The sequence below is a fragment of the Micromys minutus genome, assembly GCF_963924665.1.
Source record: "Micromys minutus genome assembly, chromosome: 33".
NCBI classification, from domain to species: Eukaryota; Metazoa; Chordata; class Mammalia; order Rodentia; family Muridae; genus Micromys; species Micromys minutus.
The window spans coordinates 17455287-17476457 of record NC_137968.1 but is presented as its reverse complement, the minus strand read 5'-3'; the positions used below and the strand labels follow the sequence as shown (position 1 = coordinate 17476457).

General features: G+C 42.8%; 1 protein-coding gene across 1 annotated transcript in view; it reads left to right on the top strand.

Annotated features, from left to right (window-relative positions):
- The window catches only part of EXT1 (exostosin glycosyltransferase 1), a 258959-nt gene that overhangs the window by 211814 nt on the left and 25974 nt on the right, over window positions 1-21171 (top strand). The window contains exons 2-4 of the mRNA XM_080909297.1: window positions 6512-6605; window positions 8232-8339; window positions 12492-12611. Coding sequence (XP_080765423.1) covers window positions 6512-6605; window positions 8232-8339; window positions 12492-12611 — 322 coding nt within the window. The remainder of the gene's footprint in view (window positions 1-6511; window positions 6606-8231; window positions 8340-12491; window positions 12612-21171) is intronic.

Genomic DNA, 21171 nt, shown 5'->3' with positions numbered 1-21171 from the left:
GAATGGGTGCAGCGAGACCTGCATCATCCTGAAAGCTTCCCAAGATTAATGTCACAGGGCGCAGTGTGTTACAAATCTCTGTCCTCACCTTTGCTACCTCTGGGTTACTTTTGCCTTCCAGAAAAAAACTCTTAAGAGACTGTCCTCCACACTACAAGCTCTGCTTTCCTTACACAGACTCCACAAAGCCTTCCACCTACACTTCATGGTCCAGAAAATGGAGTGGGCTCTCATGGCGGTTGTAACAGTGAAATACAATGCAGAATATGGGTTATGTGGTGCTGTTCCGTGCCCACAGGAAGGTTTTAGCCCATAAGATTATTAGTAGTATAGTTATTAACAGCCATCATGTTAATTCATGTCTTTATATATTAGCCAGTAAGCTTCTACTTAATAAGCACCATAACCAGGATGGTATTTTTGAGACATGTCTCTCTATGTAGTCCTCACTGTCCCGAAACTCACAATTTAGATCCATCTGCCCTAGCCTTCCAAGTGCTGGGATTAGCCTGCACCTCCATGATGGTTTTCTACCCCTTTGGAAGTACAATATATACTTAGCGCATGCTGTGTCTGTTAATACATGTGAATGCCGGTTACCACATCCAGTTCTGAACTGCCAATAAATAATTCAAGGCAGTCATGCAATGAGCAAGATTAGAATCAATAGAAGTTATGACCCAATGTGTTTAAGAGCGTATTTGATGGCAACCATCTCTTTCTCCTTGTGGGGAAAGCCAGGTGTCCCTGCATGTGGGCACGCATGCACGCCACACACACACTCAACCAAGAACAGAAATGTCACTGCGCTGGTCTGAATTTCCTTTTCCTCATCCCAGGACAGTCTGGGACTTCAGCCATCCCAAGTATTTTCCTTCTGTTGTTTGTCAGATCTGGGTATAAACAGAACAGAATAGTTACTTACAAGGGACGGGCTGGCTGAAGCCGAGCAGCTGTAGAAGCTAACCCAGTTCATAAGTAAATACTCGAGACAAACTATCACCTCGGGCAGACTGAAATCGTGTGAGTCTGCACATTAGAGGCTCATTGCTGGCTTCTTGCCTGTCCACTGTGACTAGCAGAAAAGCAGGATCATTAGGCAGATGTGCTTGGGACAGAGGATCTGTGTGAAACCAGAGAAGACAGCAAGCCACACCAGTGGCTTCCTTCCTCGGACAACTTCTGGTGCAGAAAAAGCTTTAAACTACACGATGCTGCAGTGTGGCGATGTTCGAAATGGGTCTGCTCCGCATTTGTCTCTTGGCTGCCTTTGCAAATCTGTTTTTATTTTATTTTTCGTTGTTGGTAGTTTTTTTTTTTTAAATGTTTATTCCATTCCTTCTGATATAATTTGCCATAATAACTTGCAATTGCATACTGCTTTCCTGATTATACTGCATGCACATGATTTCATTTGAGCTTCACAGCTCTGAGATTTACAGAAGCGGAGAGATTTGCATGGGGGTCACACAAGAGATCCAGACTCCAAGTGCTTCAGCCTGGATTTTCTCATTTACAGCTGCCTATGTTTTTGGTAATCTGCTGGTTCCCTTCGGCTAAGGAGCTATCTTTTGTAGAACTGCTCATAAGGCGCTGTGCTTTAGTTAAAACTCATCCTTTGGCCAGGTCGGCAACAGGATCAAACCCTTTGGATGAACCAGGAAACAGAGCCCCGGCAAATTAACATTTCCCGAGATCGTCCAGCTTGTAGATAGTAAGCATAGAATTCGAGCTGAGGTTCGGCTGCTTGACCACTGAGCTCTTGTTTACTAAGTTTTTAGTTACGCAGTCTGTGTTCTTCAAAATGTCGTGGGCATCACAATGGGCCCACAAAGAATCAGTGGCCTGGGCGATCTGAGATCCGTGCAGTGCCCAGGTGACAGGTGCCACAGGTGGCATGGTAGGAACCACTCTGGACCCTTCCCCCAGTCACGCTACTACTAGCGCCAATGCATCTTATGTGCTGAGGAAAGACTTCAAATAGCTTTTCTCCATAGCTCATCTGAAATGGGGTTAAATCCCATACAGCATTCAGTACAACTGTAGGAAGAAAACTGTTACAGCTATTTCGTGTTACTGGCTTCCGCGTGACATTCAGGGTCATGTCCTTTTTATTGTACATATTCTCTGGAGCCACCTGGGAAGGCTTTTCTACCTCCTGCATCATTACCTCTGGAGTGTGGACTGCAATGCCTATGTGCAAAGGGGAGGCAACTGGGTTGCCAGCAGAAGCCGCAAATCCTCCTAGAGCAGTGGGCGCATCTCCCCTCTCACTCCTTTTAAGTTGTGTGTGATGATAGCATATCTCACATCCCCTGACTTAATAAGGCAAACTGGTCTTACTTAGAAGATTGTCTTCCCATTGACCCATAAAGCCTGCCTCTCTTTCTCCCCCACCTCTAACCAATGGTAACCACTACTCAGTTCTCCAGTCCCACAGTTACATGTTGTCACAAGTATTATGAAAATGGAGCAACGTAGTGTGTACCCTTTAGATGGTGGCTTCAGACTCAGCATTAACACCCTTGAGGTCCTTGTGTATTCGAGTAGTTTGATCCGTGTTCCTTTACTACATTTTATTGTATCCATCTTCCGAGAAGTGATCCAGGCTGTGTATAAACCACACTCTTGCCTCATTCTCCCTCTGAAGGGTATCAGGTGTTTTCTACTTTAGGGCTATTACAGCTAAAACTGCTGTATACATTTATGGACAGTTTTCCGTGTAAAAATGCCTTCATTTCTCTGGGATAAATGCCTAAGTACAGTGCTGGGTCGTATGAACAGTCCATTTTTAGTCTGAGAAGGAACTGCCAGATTGTCCCCAAAGCAGACGTACCATTTCTCTCTCACTCCAGCAGCAAGGAAGAGCTCTTGCAGCCCATGTCTCCTCATGTGCTTGTTCTCTCCTGTCCTCTTAGATAATGCACTGTCCTGCAGGGAACAAGTGGTACCTCATTGTGTTTGGACTTGATTTCCATTCCTCCAATGACTACTGATATTCAGTATCTTCCTGTGTTCTTCTTGTTGCTTTATTCATTCTCTTTGGGGGAAAAATATATCAGTTGAAACTGTTAAATTTATGTTTACATTTTAGTCTCTTATTGTTGAGTCAGAAGTGTTCTTTACATAGTCTAGACCAGCGTTTCTCACACTGGAGTGATGATTCTGGTTTCCTCTAGTGATGTGGGTGCCTTTAAGAGATTTTATAGCTTTGTTTCTTTTTTTTGTTGTTATTTGTTTTGTTTTGTTTTGTTTTCCTTCAAGAAAGGGTTTCCCTATGTAACTTCGGTTGTCCTCGAATTAGCTCTATTAGACCAGGCTGGTCTTGAACTCATGGACATTGGCCTGCCTCTGCCCGAGTGTTGGCATTAAAGTCATGTGCTATCACCGTCCAGCTTGAGATTTTAAATCTCACCAGTTCAGTTCAGTTCATTCTTGGATAGATAAAGCAAGTGCCTCTGGATAGTATCTGTCCCAATGTGACCACATCTTTAGATGTGTTTCTTAAAGGGACACACGAATAAATGCACAGGTTCACTTAAGCAAGAGAGCATCATGGGAGACTGAGTTAAAGAATACCAAAACAGGAAATATGCCCTAGAGTGAAACCAGCAAATGACCCAGTTAAAGGCCATCATTGCTCCTTCTTGAAACACCTCAGTATTTCAGGAACTCCTTGACCATAGACTTCCAAAAGAGACAACTTTTCGTGGGATGGAATGGAAAATATTTGTGTCCGTTACCTTTCTGTGAAGAAACATTGTAAGTACATGGGAGAGCCCATGACCCTCATGGTGTTGACCATGGCAGCAGGCAGGCGAGGGATTGCTCAGCAGCTGAAAGCTTGCCTCTGACCCACAAGGACCAATCAGGAGAAGGTGGAATGAGACTGGGCCTGGTATGAGACATTTGAAACCTCAAAGTCTATCCCAGTGACGTACATCCTACAGCACGACCACACCTCCTAATTCTTCCCAGAATAATTCTACCAACTAAGGGCCACACATTCCATATATGAATCTATAGAGGCTCATATAAACCATGTAATATTGTTGTAATTTGTGTATGTGTGTGTATTCTGTACAGCTGTCTTTATCTGTGTGAATGTACCTGTCAGACATACACTCTGCACATATGAGCAATTATGAATTTATACATGCATGCACTTAGAAAGACTGTAGAGCCCTTCCTGATGGTGGATTGGTCTCAGAAGACATTTTTCTTTCATACCTAAGATCAACAACACGAAGAATAAGGAAACGTAGAAGCTGACAGGACACATGTAGTCTGACTGGGTCTTTATTTCAGATGAGGAAACGGATGCCCCCCAAGGCACCTGTGATAAGCTCATGGTCTCAGAGCACGAGCTAACAGGCCCAGGGGTGCTTCCCACATCTCATTATATGAATGACTTCAAGCTTCAATCATATGGCTTCATTTGCTACATCAGCAAGGGATGCTTCTGTACAGCCTCTTAGATGTCAGCGCCTAGTGTAAGTGTCACTTGAGTCTCTCCTGGGAGCTTCTGCCCTTCCTCTCCCTCCACACTCTCTAGAAAGTTAAGTCTGCAAGTGGAAACTTTGAAACTTGTTACAATCCAAGACACTAATAAGATTTTACATTTTTAGCAGCTTAATGACAAGGATGTAGGACTCTGCTGGTCCCTCCGGGGTTTCTATTCTAAGTATCTCTTAAACCTTGCAGGAGTCTGAAGTATATTCGACCTTTCTATATTAAAAAAAATATATCAGTTTAAGTTTCACACATAAATTTGCGTCTGTATCTTCTCCCCCTCTTCTCTACCTATTAGCTAAAATCCAGACATTATCAACATTTGAACTTGAACATACTTGTCAATTATTTTTCTGTATTTGGTGAGAAAAGAGAAGTCATTACCGTCGTAATTTAATATTTTTATTTAGCTGAATTTGATCCTTCTTAAAAATCCTTTCCACTTTGAAGTCTGTTTTGCAGCTTAATTAATGCAGCAAGGGCTTTTTATTTTGCTCTCAATGGAGATAATCTTAATCTATTCACAGTGACCTTTTCTTGTGCAAATTAGTTGTACATGCTTGTTTAAGCAAATGGTCCTTTGCATGATGTCTCTTCTTAATGACAGGTTTATAATTGAAAATTGGCTTACTCCCATATGCCTAGTTTATATGAGAATATAAAAATAGATGTGGACTTTAAAAATATGCATGTATATATCAATATCCCAAAAAAGTCGAGGGAAGAATCCAGAGCCTTCAGGCTGTGGTTAAATTAGACTATTAGAGTTAGAAAATGCTGGTGACATATGCTGCTGTCAGAGCCACACCTGTCTGAGCAACATTGCAAGTGCTTGAAAAATGTGAGCGATCTCGTCTTAGCTGTGCGACTCAGAGCCTTTATAGGACACGGGGCATCTCTGCCTTCCCCGGTTCTCGTAGACTCTTAATGGAGTTGAAAGTGTATGCTTAGCAACACATCTGTTGTTAATAACTTGTACAGTGGGAGCCTCAAATGAGTTCTAAGTTTCACTGACAAGAAGAGACAGGTGACAGTCATGTTATAATTTGTCTGGAGTGCCTCCACCCCCAAACAAAACCAGCCTAATACCATTAAATGGCATTCATGTAAGAAGAATAATCATCAGTGCTCTATCCCAGTTTCCAGTTCCCCCCTGCTATTTTTTCTTTGTTCCACCTCTTTCTCATTCTACACAAAGGCTTTCTGACCCCCACCCCCACCCCAGCCTTCCAAGCCATGTTCCCCCCCTGCCCAAGTCTTTCCACCAAAAGTCAAAGCAGCCATACTTCTACGGATCTGCGTAGCACGATTTTTCTGGAGTCACTAAATGTTCTTGGTTAAATGTAGAAACTCCAGTTCGAAGAGAAAACAAATGTTGGCTTGCGCTTAAGATGGAGGTTTCCGAAGAATCTTTTAATAGCATGGTGTGGGGAACAGAGAACAAGAACATTTAGTGTTGCTGAGTGGTGTGGCTTTAAGGGAGAAACAGAAGTATCGGGGATGCTTCTTGGTCTAAGGCAGCAAACTATTTCACCAAGGCAAAAAAAAAAAAAAAAAAAAAAAAAGAGGCAAAGAAACCTGGGTGGCGTATGCACGCCTCTAACCCCAGATTACAGATGGTAGAAGTGGACGGACCTCTCTGTTTGAGGCCACACTCTCTGTATACCAGGTTCAGGGTCAGCCAAGGGCACCTAATGAGACCTTGTGTGCCCCTCCCCCATCTGGTTTAAGAAATTGAGGCTAGGCCAGACAGATTGTTAAGAGAACCATTAGATCTGTCCTTTTGCAAGCTGTTTGCAAAAGAAATCATTATTGCTTCCTACAGCACAATTGTCCCAGTTTGTGACCATGCCACGGAGCTCTTTGCCCCACTAAATGGAAAAGTGGGCGTAGCCCTTCCCCAAGCCTTAGATACTAGGGACAATTGTCAGGGTAAATGGATGCTCCGCCCTCCATTTTCCTCCTGGATTTCCACTGATCAGCCCTCTTGTTGTTCTAGATACGACTATCGGGAAATGCTGCACAATGCCACTTTCTGTCTGGTTCCTCGTGGTCGAAGGCTTGGGTCCTTCAGATTCCTGGAGGCTTTGCAGGTAAGAGGCTGTGAAAATGTATGGCTTAGGGTTGAGGATCGAAGCCAAACTGGTTTCTAGCTTCTCAGAGTCTCCTAGAGTAGTCCAGAAAAGCACAGCTCTTGCTAAGGAACTAAACACTTCCAGGGAAAAACTGAAACGGTTTTAACGAGCCAGAATTGGGAGGAAGATTGACTCCCTGACTTTGGACATGGAACAGTAAATGGTCTCACCACAATCTGCAGAGGGCAGATGGGCAGATCTCATTGCTAACTTTGGAGAGGGGACTCTCTTCCTGTAAGCCAGTATCGGGAGTGCCAACAATAGGTATTTATTGTTTTTTCCCCCAAAATGGAATTTTGGTTTAAGTTCTCTGTTGACTCATGTAAACTTGACTTGTCCTGATGTACCATAGCTCTGCAACTCAGAGGAAACCAGGAGCCTGTCTGGGAGTCTCTGTTCAACCCTACTGCAAAAGTGTCCTCTCCTGTTGTGGCAGCCAGCCCTCTTGCTTTGTTTTGGTTTCTTCTCTGTGTAGCCCTATGTGGACCAGACTGGCCTTGAACGTACAGAGATCCTCCTGCCTCTGCCTCCTGAGTGCTCTGATTAAAGGCATGTATCACTATGCCCAGCTTTTGTGTGTGTGAGTGTGTGTGTGTGTGTGTGTGTGTGTGTGTGTGTGTGTGTGTGTGTGTTTTGGTTTTTGCTTTCCAGCCAGCCTTCTTGAATAGCAGGAGAAATATGCCAACTCCCTTCCTCCCTCCCTCCCCTACTTCCCTACCTCCATACATCTCTCCATACCTCCCTCCCTCCCTTTCTTCCTTCCTGCAATAACTTACATTTTGTCTGAATCTGCGTATTTGAGTAGTTCATAGCCTCTTCGTCCTGTCATTCAAACTGTTAAGGCCTACCCTTTCCTCAGGCTGAGGAGCTCCCGCCTCCTAGGGTGCTTGGTGCGTTCTGAGAAGCACACCACTGCCACGCGGTAACATTCTGGCAGCTCCATGGATGTTATAGGGAGCAGATGGCTCTCTGGTTTGAATAAAGAATTCCTTGGAGACTATATTTTGTCTTTAGCTTATTGCTGTGCACTGAACATTAGGTCCTGGTGCAGACTAGAAACTGGTACGACTGTAGTTTGCACTACACTGGAGGGAAGAAGATTTAGAGTTAGATGCTTATAGGGAAAGGTGGATGTTACAATAATGAGGTCCACAAAGCTCACCCTAGAAAGGTTGGACCCCATCCTGCTCCACACTGGCTCATGACATTGCGGTGAACATGTATTTGTTGCACTTCCATTGCCAAAAGGATTCATATTGGAGGTTTTTATGCTCCGATTTTTTTTTTTTAGTGAAAGCTTTTGTTTCCTCAGTAAAACTTGGGCAGCAAGGTCATTCATCCCCATGGAAGTAAGGTCAGCCAGACCTATGTACCAGAATAGAAGTGTGATATGAGCGTTCTACTTGAAAATCTTCAAGTCTGATGCTTCCAGTCCCGTGTGATCTGGTAATTCTGAAACACTTGCTTTCTGCCTCAGCAGCGCAGGTCCATCCCATGTAACACAAGCAGTGCCAGTAATTGAATGTGTGCCTACTCTTCTGATTGGGATGGTCCTCACACTCATGAAATCCTTCCTTTGCCCAGGCTGCCTGTGTCCCTGTGATGCTCAGTAATGGATGGGAGCTGCCATTCTCCGAGGTGATTAATTGGAACCAAGCTGCCATCATTGGCGATGAGAGGTTGCTGTTGCAGGTAAGGAAGGGGCTGCGGCCTTCCGCGGAACAGCAGACCATTGCTGCCCCCATCCAAACTTCCAAAGGAGATGAATTCCAAAGGTCAGCCCCATAAAAGAAATCTTATCAGGAGAAAATTGCCTGTGTCATGGTGAATATGAAGTCATTTAATATGATACTGTTCACTTTCCAACCCCCCAAATCTGCCCAAATCCATACGGTATATTCTGGGAAGCAGTCATTGCTGACAGAATGTCTGAGCTTCCTTGAATGAGGAGGGGTGGATCCCCACCAACTTCAGCACCAGAATTTTCAGGCACGACATGCCTTCCGATCCTGTGACTCAATTCCTGCATTCCTTCTGGTTGACTCCAGGACACGGGCTCTAGGCTTGTTGTTGGGCCCAGTGTTGCCCTGAGCGCCCGCAAGAGGGCCATCACTCAGATAAATATTTTAAAGAAAAGCTCCCAGTAAAAGTCTCAGTCGTGCAAGGAGAGGGAACTGAGCCTGCACGACGAATTGAGTGAGCAACAAGAGACCACGAGGATTTCTCAGACCCACCCCGCATCATGTTTGGGGTTCTCTGTAAACGGCCACACACTCTCATAGCACAGTTAATGTCTCTTTTCATGGCATTAGGCCCTTTATCTTTAAACCTCCACAGGTTTTTATCCACAAGATTATCTCCAATGTTCTTATTTTTAAGACAAAAATAGTTGATACCCAGAAAAGGGTGTTTTTCTAGCCACGCTTCTGGTTTTCCTTCTGTGTTCCTGGCCAGTCTGCTAATGTCCTGGTGAAGCAAAGCAGCCATGTCCTGAAATTCCCAGATAATGCACCCTGTGATGGAGCGCACTTGGGACTGACAGCCCAGGCCACAACAGCTTCCCTTTCATTCCGTTCTCAGCTCTGTGATCTCGGTGCCTCTGGAACCTCAGCACAAACCTGGAGAAATGCATGCTCTGGACATGGCGAATCTGTTCACTGGAGTTAGCCCATTCTATTCCCTTTTTAAAAAATTGTTTATTTTTATTTTATGTACATTGGTGTTTTGTCTTCATATTGCCTGATAAAGTTGTCCGATTCCCGGAACAGGAGGTACGGAGAGTTGTAAGCTGCCTGCCATATGCGTGCTGGGAATTGAACCCATGGCTCCTCTGGTAGAGCAGCCAGTGCTCTGATCTGCTGAGCCATCTCTCCAGCCCCGTCCCATTCTGTTCTAAACAAAATATAACTATAGGTGCTCACTGAGAAAGAGGTTTGGGGTTTTTTGAAAGGTAAATTGTTCATAGCAATGATTCCCTGGTATAACTCTAACTCAATGTCCTCCAAGACATACTGAGAAAGAGCTCTCCGTGTAGACAGAGTAGGTGTCAGAGTGAGGTATGAGATGCTTGTCCATACTGCCTTTGTCTTTCTTTTACGTCGTTTTAATAATATACGCTCATTAAAGGAAATCTTAGATATGGAAAACATCAGCCCTCGTGTTCTCTGTGCCCTTGAATTTGCTGTGTAGAGAGGGTGGAGCTAGTCCTAAGGTAGGGACCATTCCATGATACCTAAGTGTGGCAGTCCAGGGCCACCAGAGCATGGCTGTTCACCCTTTGAAGCCACTTTTTGACTTGGCTGTAAGGACTTCGTTCTTCACACCCCTGTGCCCGCACTCGCTGATGTGTTTCCTCCTCCTCTACAATCTGTTTTTACACACCTGCGTCCATATTCAACAGTGACTGTACGGTTGTTAACAATGGTTCCTAGGAGCTGGCACAGAGCCCAAATGTGTGCTCTGGGAGATGTTTTACGTTATGTTACAATTTTTCATTTCCTGTTTTAGAACAGCTCTGGTGTTTTTATTTGCATTTGTTCTTGTCGGCCTGTCACTGAGAAGCATACTGTGGCTTTCCTGTATCTATTTTGGTAGATCCTATTAGTTTTCGTTACCGCATACAACCTCTTATTAGGACTTCAACGAGCTCTTGAACTTCCAAATCATCCTGTCCAAATTGTAATTAATTTATCACTTTCCCGTACCTGTCTCAGGGGACAGGCAGATTAATAACCAATAGCCAAATGCCATTAGAACTTGGAACTCTATCTTACCAACCAGGTGAAATCGTCCTCCAGAGCACTTTGCAGGGTCCTGTCAAGACACACACACTGGAAGAGCCCAGTCCTAGAAGCAGTGATATAGGACGCCACCAGGGAGCAGAGGATGGTATTGGTGGCTGAGTGTATGCACCTCTCTCTCCCCTTCCGAAGCACCATGGACTTGGCTTTCTGGAGAACATATAACAATAATAGCGTTTGGCATTTTCCTAATGGATTAGTTTTTGTGGCCATGACAAAAACAGCCATGCCAACCCACAAGACTTGGAGAATGCCATTGACATTTAAGAGTTCATGCTTCTGAAAATTGAGAATGAGGGTTTTTTTTCCCCCTCTCTCTAATTTTTCTTTGGCAATCTAGGTCATTTTTCTCACTGAGCAAATAAAAATAATTTTTTTGACTTATCAAGGATCTGTGTCATGAATGGTTTAACTCATCTAAGCAAATTTTATTTCCACTTGACCCTGATCCTGTCTGTATTTTGACTTTACCTGCGGCTTCCATATTTTTTCTGCAGTATAATGATCTCTTCGAAGCCTAGATTTAGTACCTACGTTGAGATATCGATGGCGCAAGTTAGCTTTTCCTTCTGTTCTTATTGTGAGACGTTTTCATTGCTTCTCCTAGGGGCCAGCTTGAATTGTAACAGTGTGACATCATCTCCTTCCCCTCTGATGGGAACTCAACTCTAGTGTAGTCCCATCGTTTGAGTAACTTTCCTATTAGTGTGGCTGGCACAGCGTTTCTTATGTAGCCCAGGCTCCCATGTCTGATTCACCTCATGCATTAGAGAGGCAAGCATGCAGAAAGGTGAGCACAGCGCTACAGTTGACAATCACCAGGAATCTTCATATGAGTCTAGATTGCATGGTAGAGCAGCCCTTGAGGTGTAGGTACAGTCAGGGGAAAGCCAGGAAAACTTAGTCAGAAATCCAAGGAGGCCATCTTAGAACAGTAGGCTAGGGCAAATTTATAGGCAGGCTGTAAACAACTGGCCCAGCTTTACATAAAATCAATTGGTCTAGCTTGGGAGAGCATCTCCCTGTGTCAACAGTGGTAATAGCATTAACAATGAACCATCATAATTAGTGTAGACACTGTACTGAGTGCCCAGCCGTATCATGTTATGAATGAATAATCCGAGAGAGCAACTAACTCATCCAAGGAAGCATATGTACTAAATAGCAGAACCAGAACCCCACATTGGTGCCTTTGACACCTTTGCCTTACAATCAAGCTATACTGCTATTAAAAATGACAATATCCGGAAGGAGCTTCAGTTGGCCATGATCAGTTAGGCTCTTATTTCTTGAGTGGCTGGCATTAAAAAAAAAAAAAAAAAAAAGTTCTCTTAGCCACAAGTGATATAGCAATTTCAATAGGAAGAAAGGCCCTGCCTTCAAAATTACCTTACTTGGTAAAGAGAACAGCCCATGATGAGATGCTTGGGAGATCCAGAGAAATAAGGGCAAGGGCTAGAGTCAAAAGGATAGCTCTCAGTTTTACAGAAGGTCCAAAGAAGGGTAGAGGAAGGATGTACATGTAGACATGGTTAAATCTGTTTGGGTTGAGTGGGAAGGATTATGAACAGTCTTTAAATACACACATTTATAGCTATTTTGTGGTTCCTGGGGTGGCACTTCTTAGAGAAGGGTTGTTGGTTGGTTGGTTGGTTGGTTTGTTGGTTGGATGCTTTGGTTTCTGTTTTGTTTTGTTTTTTTACTTTTTCCAACTCTTATATTGTCCATGTCAGGATCAAAAGATTTCTTGGGCTTGGGGGGGGGGGGGCAGGAAGAGCGGAAGGAGCAGAGGAGGGAGTGGAACTCAGGACTGACTGTAGGAGTGCCCTGTGCAGCTGACCTACTACCATGGGATCTTAGAACCGGGCTAAGCTTCCTTGCATGTGAATGCCAGTGAGGTTGCTTTCCTAGACCTGTTTGTTGTGCCACTTCTGGAGGACATTCTTACCTAGTGGTTGGTGACACTGGTGGTAAGCTTAGCTGTTAATCGCTTAGCCATCATTTCAGCCCAGGTGATGGTTTGTTTGTTTGTTTGTTTGTACAGATCCCTTCTACGATCAGGTCTATTCATCAGGATAAAATCCTAGCACTTAGACAGCAGACACAGTTCTTGTGGGAGGCTTATTTTTCTTCAGTTGAGAAGATTGTATTAACTACACTAGAGGTAAGTGAGACCATTCATCTCGTGATCTGTGAATAACAGTGCTTTGATCGCAACCCTTTTCTGCTGTTGGGTTCTGCAGTGAGTCAAATAGGACAAAACCAAATCCTCTGTCCTTGAATAGGTTAATGACTGCTCCCTCCCAACCCCACATCTGTTTTACCATCCCCAAGCAAATACCCCCATTCCTGACACATTCTCAGGGACACTCTCTGAGAGAAGTTGTGCTCTAGACAAAGTGATTTGTCTGGAATAATTTCAGAGGTAATATGGGTAATGACTATCTCCCTGTCACTCAAACTCAGTGGTGTCCTTTGATGGGGTGCATTTAGAAAAAAGATAATGATCAAGTAAGGAAAATATCCTCTACCATTCTTAAACTATGAACAGTTTAGTGGCCACCACAGGACATGGCATTTTAAGAGATAGCAAAATTGCTTCTAAAGACACATATGACGAGAGCAGCCGGCATTCCATGTTTGTAAGGTTATAGTAAGAAGGAAACTGTGATCATAGTTGGATCTAACCGGTGTCAAAAATGTTAATCTTTATAAAAGTAGAAACTCTGGCAGATGAGTGGGTAGATAGTTCCAAGTTGCTTTAATGTGTGGGGGGGGTAGGGAAAGAGGGAGGGGGAAGAGGGAGGAGGAAGAGGGAGATGGGGAGGGAGGGAGGGAGGAAGGGAGAGAGGGAGAGAGAGAGAGAGAGAGAGAGAGAGAGAGAGAGAGAGAGAGAGAGAGAGAGAGAGAGAGAGAGAGAGAGAGATTGTTTATATTGAGAAAGCACTCTACACTGGACCATGTCTCATTCTTTTAAATTGCCTTGTTTAAGGCAAGAGAAAAATAGAAAATCATGAAAATGATTAAAACCACAGGAAGTAGAGCAGATAGCAGTGGCCTCGGGCTATGCAGAGCATTGCAAAAGAGCTCAGAAAGAGTGGAGAAAACTGCACACTCATGAGTTCCAGGCCTATGAGCAGGGCAGTGATCAGATTGTCTCCTGAGGTGACACAGCAGCTTCCAGAATGGGGTGGGGTGACTGACTACACACTTGGGGAGTATTTCCAACGATCACCATGAAAGTTGATACAATGTTGAATAAACACAAGATACCCAAGTAATAATGCCTTGGAAATTGAAGTCACCTGTTCAATCCACATGCCCGTGTTGGGTTCTTGCTGAGGGGAGGATCAGAGTCAGTGCTGGTGAAAGTACAGTGGGGTTGTTCCACACCAGGTTCAGGTCTCAGCCTACGCAGACTGTCACCAGAATTCTCCTGCACATGTGCCTGATGTCCATTCTGAAGCTAGGGCAACAGAAAGTCAATTTTGATTGTTCTCAATTCCCCTTTGCTTTTGTTTCTCGGTCGGCTTGGAGATTTCTTTCTTTAAAAACAGTAAGTCATTTTCTAGCTAACTGCTTCTTAAAATGTTAGCAAAACTAACTGAATTTCACCTGTCACTTGCTCAGGAAGCCCACCGATAAACAAAAGAAATGGACGCAATATTATTGACCCTTGTCGATTTTAGAAATTTAGAATATTTGGAATATGAGCCTTTTGTCTTTTGACCTAACCATTCCCCCTCAGCCTGTCATGTTCATCCTGTTCTGTTTGTGTTAAGCCCGTCTCCGTGTCTGGCTTCTCTGCTGGCTGCATTTAGAAGAGCATTTGGCCTCATAATGCATTGTGTATCTATACTCATTCATACACACAAACACACACACACATATTTTTAGTGCAGTCATTTGCTTTTTTATATCAAACTTTCTAACTGTTTAGTCAGTTGGCTTTTAATCATGATCTGTAATTTAAAAAGTAGCCTTTTTCTTGTTCAACCCTTGGGAGAAATTCTCTAGTTTTCCCGTGGCTTTAGTTACTCTTTTCCCAGTGTTCTGTTGGGCAGATGTTGGTACATCTTCAGGTGTGCCCTTAGCCTTTTTATCCTGCTCTGCTGATGTCCACCTATGCACCTAGACCATGTTTTGATCTGTCTTCACCATAATACCATCCTGTGGTAAGCCTCTGCTTATCCACCCATCTGGTGTAGGTCACAGTGAATACTGTCTGATATTACTGCCATCTGCATAGATGACTGGGAATACATGCAGTGCCTTAGCCAGTTTCCGGCTTGTGTTTTGGGCTTTGTCTCTGCCTACTCTCTTAGGGTAGTATTTATGAATTGTAATTACTGAACCAATGAGTCCAGGCATGAAGGTCATCATGTATTTTGTTAGATTACTGTGTCTTTTCTTAAACTTGAAAAAAAAATATTGCTTTATTTTTGTTTGATAAAAATGTCACGTGAAATTGAGGGACATAAAGCAAAACTTGAATAATGGTGGAATCTACTGTCAAGATAGCAATTTTCCCCGGTCTACACATCAAAGTCTTAAAAGAAGATAGACAAATTACTCTGAGCTTCAATTTGAACAATACATGCCCTGCCATAGCCTAGGATTGTTGAAAAGATCATTCATTCCCACAATTTAATTAGCACACATTACAAAGCTATCGTAATCATGAAAGCTTTGATCCAGCCTCTCAAATGAGAGAACATATTATGTTATTTGATTCTGAATAAGTTAATACAGTAGTGGGCATATAGTATAAAAGTGTTGGGTTCATAAGCAGGAGGACTTGGTTGGGCTCCTGGTATCCATGTAAAAGCCAGTCATGGTGGCATGGGCCTGGGACAGCATTGCTGGTGGAGAGAGACAGTGGCAGGCATATCCCAGAAGCTTGATGCCTGGGATAGACTGGCTAGTCTAGCCCAAACTGCAAGATCCAGGTCCAACTGGAGACTGTCAACCCCTGACCTCCACACAGGCAAGCACTCCACACTCACACAGGCATACAGGGAAAGTAGATAATACAGTTGACGGAATATGATAGAGGTGGGTGTAGCCATGTAACTGTATGCTAAAGAAGCTGTTCTGCACATGATCTCAGGCATAAAACACACTATGCATAAAGATAAAATTCATTAAAACTTCTGTTTTGCAGGAGACCCCATAAGGAGGTGCAAAACTGAAGGCAGAGGTTCACAATTAATATGAAACCTAAAAAAAGTTAATATTTTTTTATACGTAAGATCAAATTAGAAAAATACCCAAGTTCCCAATATAGTGAGACCTTGTCAAAAATATACAGAAGTACTTGTATTTTTCAGATTAGAACCATTGAGATTCATCTTTTCCCAAAACCTGATGGAGTACATCTTTCCACAAACATTCTGAATTAGAGTAAGAAATGAGGAGTTTTTGATGTTAGTGAAAGGGGAAAATCCTAGTAATTTCAGCAATGTGTGCATACATAAATTATGCATATGTATGATGACGGAGGTGTATAGATGTAGGTGTACATATATACTGGTCTGACCTAATGGGCTTTTAAAAGTATATTTTGATGGTGCAAAGAATAGCATGCATTCAGCAAATCCATACGTTGAGTACTTATTTCTGTCCCTTTCCCCAGGCTATCAATATGTGTGATATAATATTGTATTGTGAAACTGGGCAGTGGCCATGAGCCCTCTCTCCCAGCCACCCACACTTGTACTCTCGGTGATCTGGGTTACTAGGTTACTGTGCTGGATGAATTGGGCACAGTAAATACATTCTCAGCTTTCTTTACTTTTAGTCTATGGTGAGTTTATCAGGATGCAACACCCTCCCAATCTAAGGAAGTTGTCTGTAGAATCCTTTGTGGGTGTCTGTAATAAAGAGGAGAGATGCAGGAGTGTAGAGTGGCTTAGCTGCTAATAGAATTTGTGATTGTTCCTGAAGGCATATGGTCGAGTCATGCATCCGTCCCTGTGAATGGGACCCCCACCCCCGTTCGCAGAAGTTAAGATGAAATAAATACTACTTTCACCTTTGGTGTCAGTAGATGTCACATGAAATCCTGGCAGTAGTGTCACCAAGGGTGCAGAAGAGAGACTTCCAAGATCAGAGTGGAGAGTGACTGCCCCACTTGAGCCTTTCTGCAGAGGCTGACACCTTCAGAAGAAAGCATAGTTCTCACCCTGTGCCTCTTAAGAAGACAGTGGTCTAATGCACCAAGTTTCATGTAGCCTAGGATAAAGTGTTCATGTTAGTAATAACACTGCACATCCTCAGTCAGGTTCTTAGAAACAGATTGGCCCATTGTGACGAATCTACATTGAAGACTATTACACAGACACCAAAGATAGTAAGGACGTACATTTATTGGTATAAGAAAATGTTCATACTGTTCCTTTAAACACGGGTTAGAACATACTCAGTGGGAACCCATCCTTCATTTTGGTGAAAATAATACAGACTTATACACATTTAGGGGAACTCATTCTTAAGATGTGATATAAAACACTAGCTGTGTCCCCCTTTAAAGTCTATGTGTTTTACTTGGTGTGTGTGTGTGTGGATGTTTTGCCTGTATATATGGACCACATGCACACAGTGCCCTCAGAGGCCAGTAATGGGTGATGGATCCTTGAAACTGGAGTTCCGATGACTGTGAGTTGTTTTGTGGGTTCTGGGAACTGAACCTGGTTCCTCTGAGAGCTCCCTCAACACATGAGTCCTCTTCTTATCCCCGGCCTACACTCTTTTTAAGTAGGGGATTATTTGAAGCTGATTTTTTTTTTTCTTTTGTCTTCCCTAATCTGCTGGAAAGAACCTATTCTAAGTGATTAGTTCATTCTCTCGATATTTCAAAATAAAGCAGTCCATATAAGAAAGAAGACTGCCTGAAATGGCGTACCTCATTGCCTACAACAGGAGGACTAGTGTTGTAAATGTCTGCATCCACTTAGACTCTGACAGGCTGTCCCGAGACCCTCCTCTGCTGCATTCTTGTGAGCCTTCGGGATTATAATTAAAACATAACACACAGACAACATTGCTAATTTGCCAGGCAAAAGATCATATCTCATTAATTATATTTCTTTTGCAGCAGGTTATTATGTGGATTCAGTTTCTTGTCTCTTAAGTTTACAGAGCTCCCTCTATTTTCCTGCAACAGCAACTGGATGTGTTACATTCATCACAATAGAATCATATCTTGAGATGTTTTCATCTTTGAGCCTAGAAAAGCTTTCTTCCCCTTGGATCTAAGCCACACAATTCTTTAGCAACACATTTTTTTTTAAACACTAAAACCATATACTTCATTCAAATTTATAGCAGCTGTCAAATCTCTCTATATCATCCCCAGATTGGATTGTAACAATCTGACCTCTCAGGCAAATTGCAGGAGAGATAACACTTGGTTTCCCATCTTGATTCAGAGCTTGAATTACCCTAAATTCAACAAATAGAAAAGCAGAAGAGGTAAAGAAAATGCCATTCTTCTACACAAGGCAATAAAGTCTACATGTTTCTGAGATGAACTCAAAGATCATGTCAGCGGGGCCCAGTTGGCTTAGCGCTTAGACACAATAATTCTGTCGGTTGTGGTGTGCTAAGGAACAGAATGGAAGTTAATTTTAGGCAGTATAGACTTGAGGCTCCTTTGCTTCATAATCTACCCGTAGACTCTAGGTCTGTGGTACTTCTTCCTTGTTGATCATAGTCTAGACCCTAGGAAGGGGATTCCGAGTCTTTGGAGAATTCCCCATTAATAACTTCTCTCATGATGAAGAACAGGCATCTTACGAGAGCAGTTCAGAAGGAAGGCTGACTCAGTTCAGGCTCACAGGTTGAGGTGGATTAGGAAACGGAAAGAATGGGAACAGGGTATGAGAAATAGGGAATAGAAAGTGGGCAGGAAGTAAGACCTGGCTATCAAATCTCATGACCCTCCCCCGCTTCCTTCTTCCAACATTGCTTTACTTCTTAAAGCATCACCTTCTGAGTCAGCATCACCGGGTGGATCCAGTACTCAAACATACAAGCCTGTAGTGAACATTTTACATTCAAACCACAGCACCAGCTCCGTAGTTGTAGGTAGTGCTTAGACACAGTTGAAGATGGGGTCTCTCATTTTCCTCCCCAAAGCCAAGGATGAACAAGGAGAACATTTCACCTGCCCACTCTCTCAGACTCGGGATTCTGTTAGCTCGCAAGTGTGACTGCTACATTTTGGAATTATTCTCCTTGGAGCTGGATTTTTTTTTCCCCTTTTTGTACTTGTATGCAAATTGGAAAAATAGCAAACTGCTAGAAAGATATTGTCCCTTCCTTCATGGGTCAGACCATAGTAACTCAGGATCTGGCTTTGAGCACATGCCGTATGATGGCACTTTGTGCATCAGGAAGTATTGTTTGCTCAGAGAAGAAATGGAGATGAGCACAGCCTGCATCTTACCTCCCATGGTTTCATATACGTGCACACAGCAACAAGGAGCCTTACGTGCACACAACAATAAGAAGCCTGTCATTCTACACTGTAAATTCTCTCAAGTATTAACTTCACTAACAGCTTCAATAATCCCCCCTCAACCCCCCCCCCGTGTGTGTCTGTGTATGTTTGTGTGCGTGCACGTAAATAGCCAAGGAAGGGTCCAGCCTCTAAATACGATGTCGTCTACCACAGCACTAAAGTGTAAGCACTGAATGCCATTCTAGAATCCTGAGAGCTTCCTGGTGAGGTGACAGGCAGAGCTAGACATGAGGAGGTTAAAAAATGACCTTTCTGTTTGTTGGAATGAGATCCAAACTGCTTCAAACTCTGGACAATCCAAGTTGATATATAAGCCTTTTAGAAGCACATCTGGCAATGGTGATGCATGCCTTTAATCCCAGCATCTGGGAGGCAGAAGAAGGTGAATCTCTTAAGTTCAAGATCAGCCTGTTGTACAGAGTAAGTTCCAGGACAGCCAGGGCTAAACAGACAAATCCTGTCTCAGGAAACGAAAGAAAAGAAAGAAGAGAAAAGGAGGGAGGGAGGGTAGGAGGGAGGGAAGAAAAAACAGACAAACCAAAGTACTAAAGAATCTCTAATGAATGTGGAAGCTTTTTTATGCAGAAGTGTTTTCATTTCTTTGCATAGAGAAATTACTCTCTGTTGGTCAGTTCAGAGAAATAAACCATGAGCATTATGGGGAAATACATTAAAAAGACCAATATTGGCTGTATTTAAAAAATGAAATGAAATTTGTTTTCAAAGGCAAAAAAAAATCAAATCGTAGATAGAGGAATTTCGGCAGATTATCTGACATTCTGAGAGGCTGTCTCGTCAGTGGTTATCATTTTATTACCAGTAAGCAGATGAGCCCTGGAGGCCACACCTCACGTGGCCAAGGTTACGTTCCATGTGCTGTGCAGTCACACTTGCATCTTCTTGTCACGATTAATTTATAGAGTATGGAACGTTCATTAGAATTTTAACAGTGTTCCATAATGGATGGTCATCTTTGGAGAATTTGAAAGAAAACGGTGCTGTGACTCTGTGAAGCATGCCTTTCTGAGACCCGAGCCAATGATGATCTGCTTGTAACATCTCCCAGTTCCCTGTCATTTGTTTGTAGCTTCAATTTCTCACACTCCCACTGCCAGTTTATATCATGTCTTGATAGCCAAGATCACTTATGTAACCCCATGCCTGAAAGACACATACATTTAGAAAGGAAACAAAAGGGAGAGCTAAATGGGCCACTATGAAGGAAAACCATAGTCTGCATTGGGAAAGTATGCAAGACAAAAAAAAAAAAAAAAAAAAAAAAAAAAAAAAAAAAACTGGAATAAATGCTATACAGACAGTTGGCTGCCATGTAAACTCTTTCCAGTTCTGATGTATTGCTCACGATCTGTGTCAAGAGGACAGCACTTCAAGCCACACCTTTGTCCGCCCCGTGGGCAGTAAATATCAGCTTTATAAGTGCATTCCTAAAACCTTCCTTAACTCAGAAAGTGTCCTAAACCATATAAACTTAGCAATTTTCATCTGAGGCAAAACTGAGATGATAGGGTCTTCTCAGTGTCCCCCCCACTTCTCACTAGGAAGGAACGGATGATGTGGGGTAAAAGATACATAGATCTCACTTGATAGTTCTGCCAGTCTTTATGTGGGGGTGAGACGGATGAAGGTATTAATAACTTAGCAAATCCTAGAAGTCCAAACTTAGATTCATGTTCCCCTTAAATGTTATATTAGGGTTGATTGGCTGTTATTGATTGATAATTGTGAGTCAAACTCAGCACTTTATATATGGAAACACATATTCCTCAACTAAGCTCTTTGGGGTTTTTTTTTTTTTTTTTTTTTTTTTGCTGGTTTGTTTGTTTTTTGAGTTGTAAACTTCCCCCCACCCCCTGGTATAATATTCTTTAATCAAGTTAATTATTTTCCATATCACATCTTAATGAGTCAATGGTTTTATTACAAGAGTTTGAAAGTCAGAAAGGAAGTCCTAAAGTAGACTAATCACATTCAACTGACAAATGATTCAGGTTGGGAGAAAGTCTGTCTCTAAATGTAGAATTTAATGATCTGCAAGGTCCCAAAGTCCAAGGAAACTAATGAAGGAGCCTGACAATTACTAGTCTTCATATGCCATGGTCCTTGTCCCATTCCGTAGGCTGTTTTGAGCAGTTCTTAACTTGCCACTTTTTGAAGTCAAAATACAGAAACACTGGAGCTG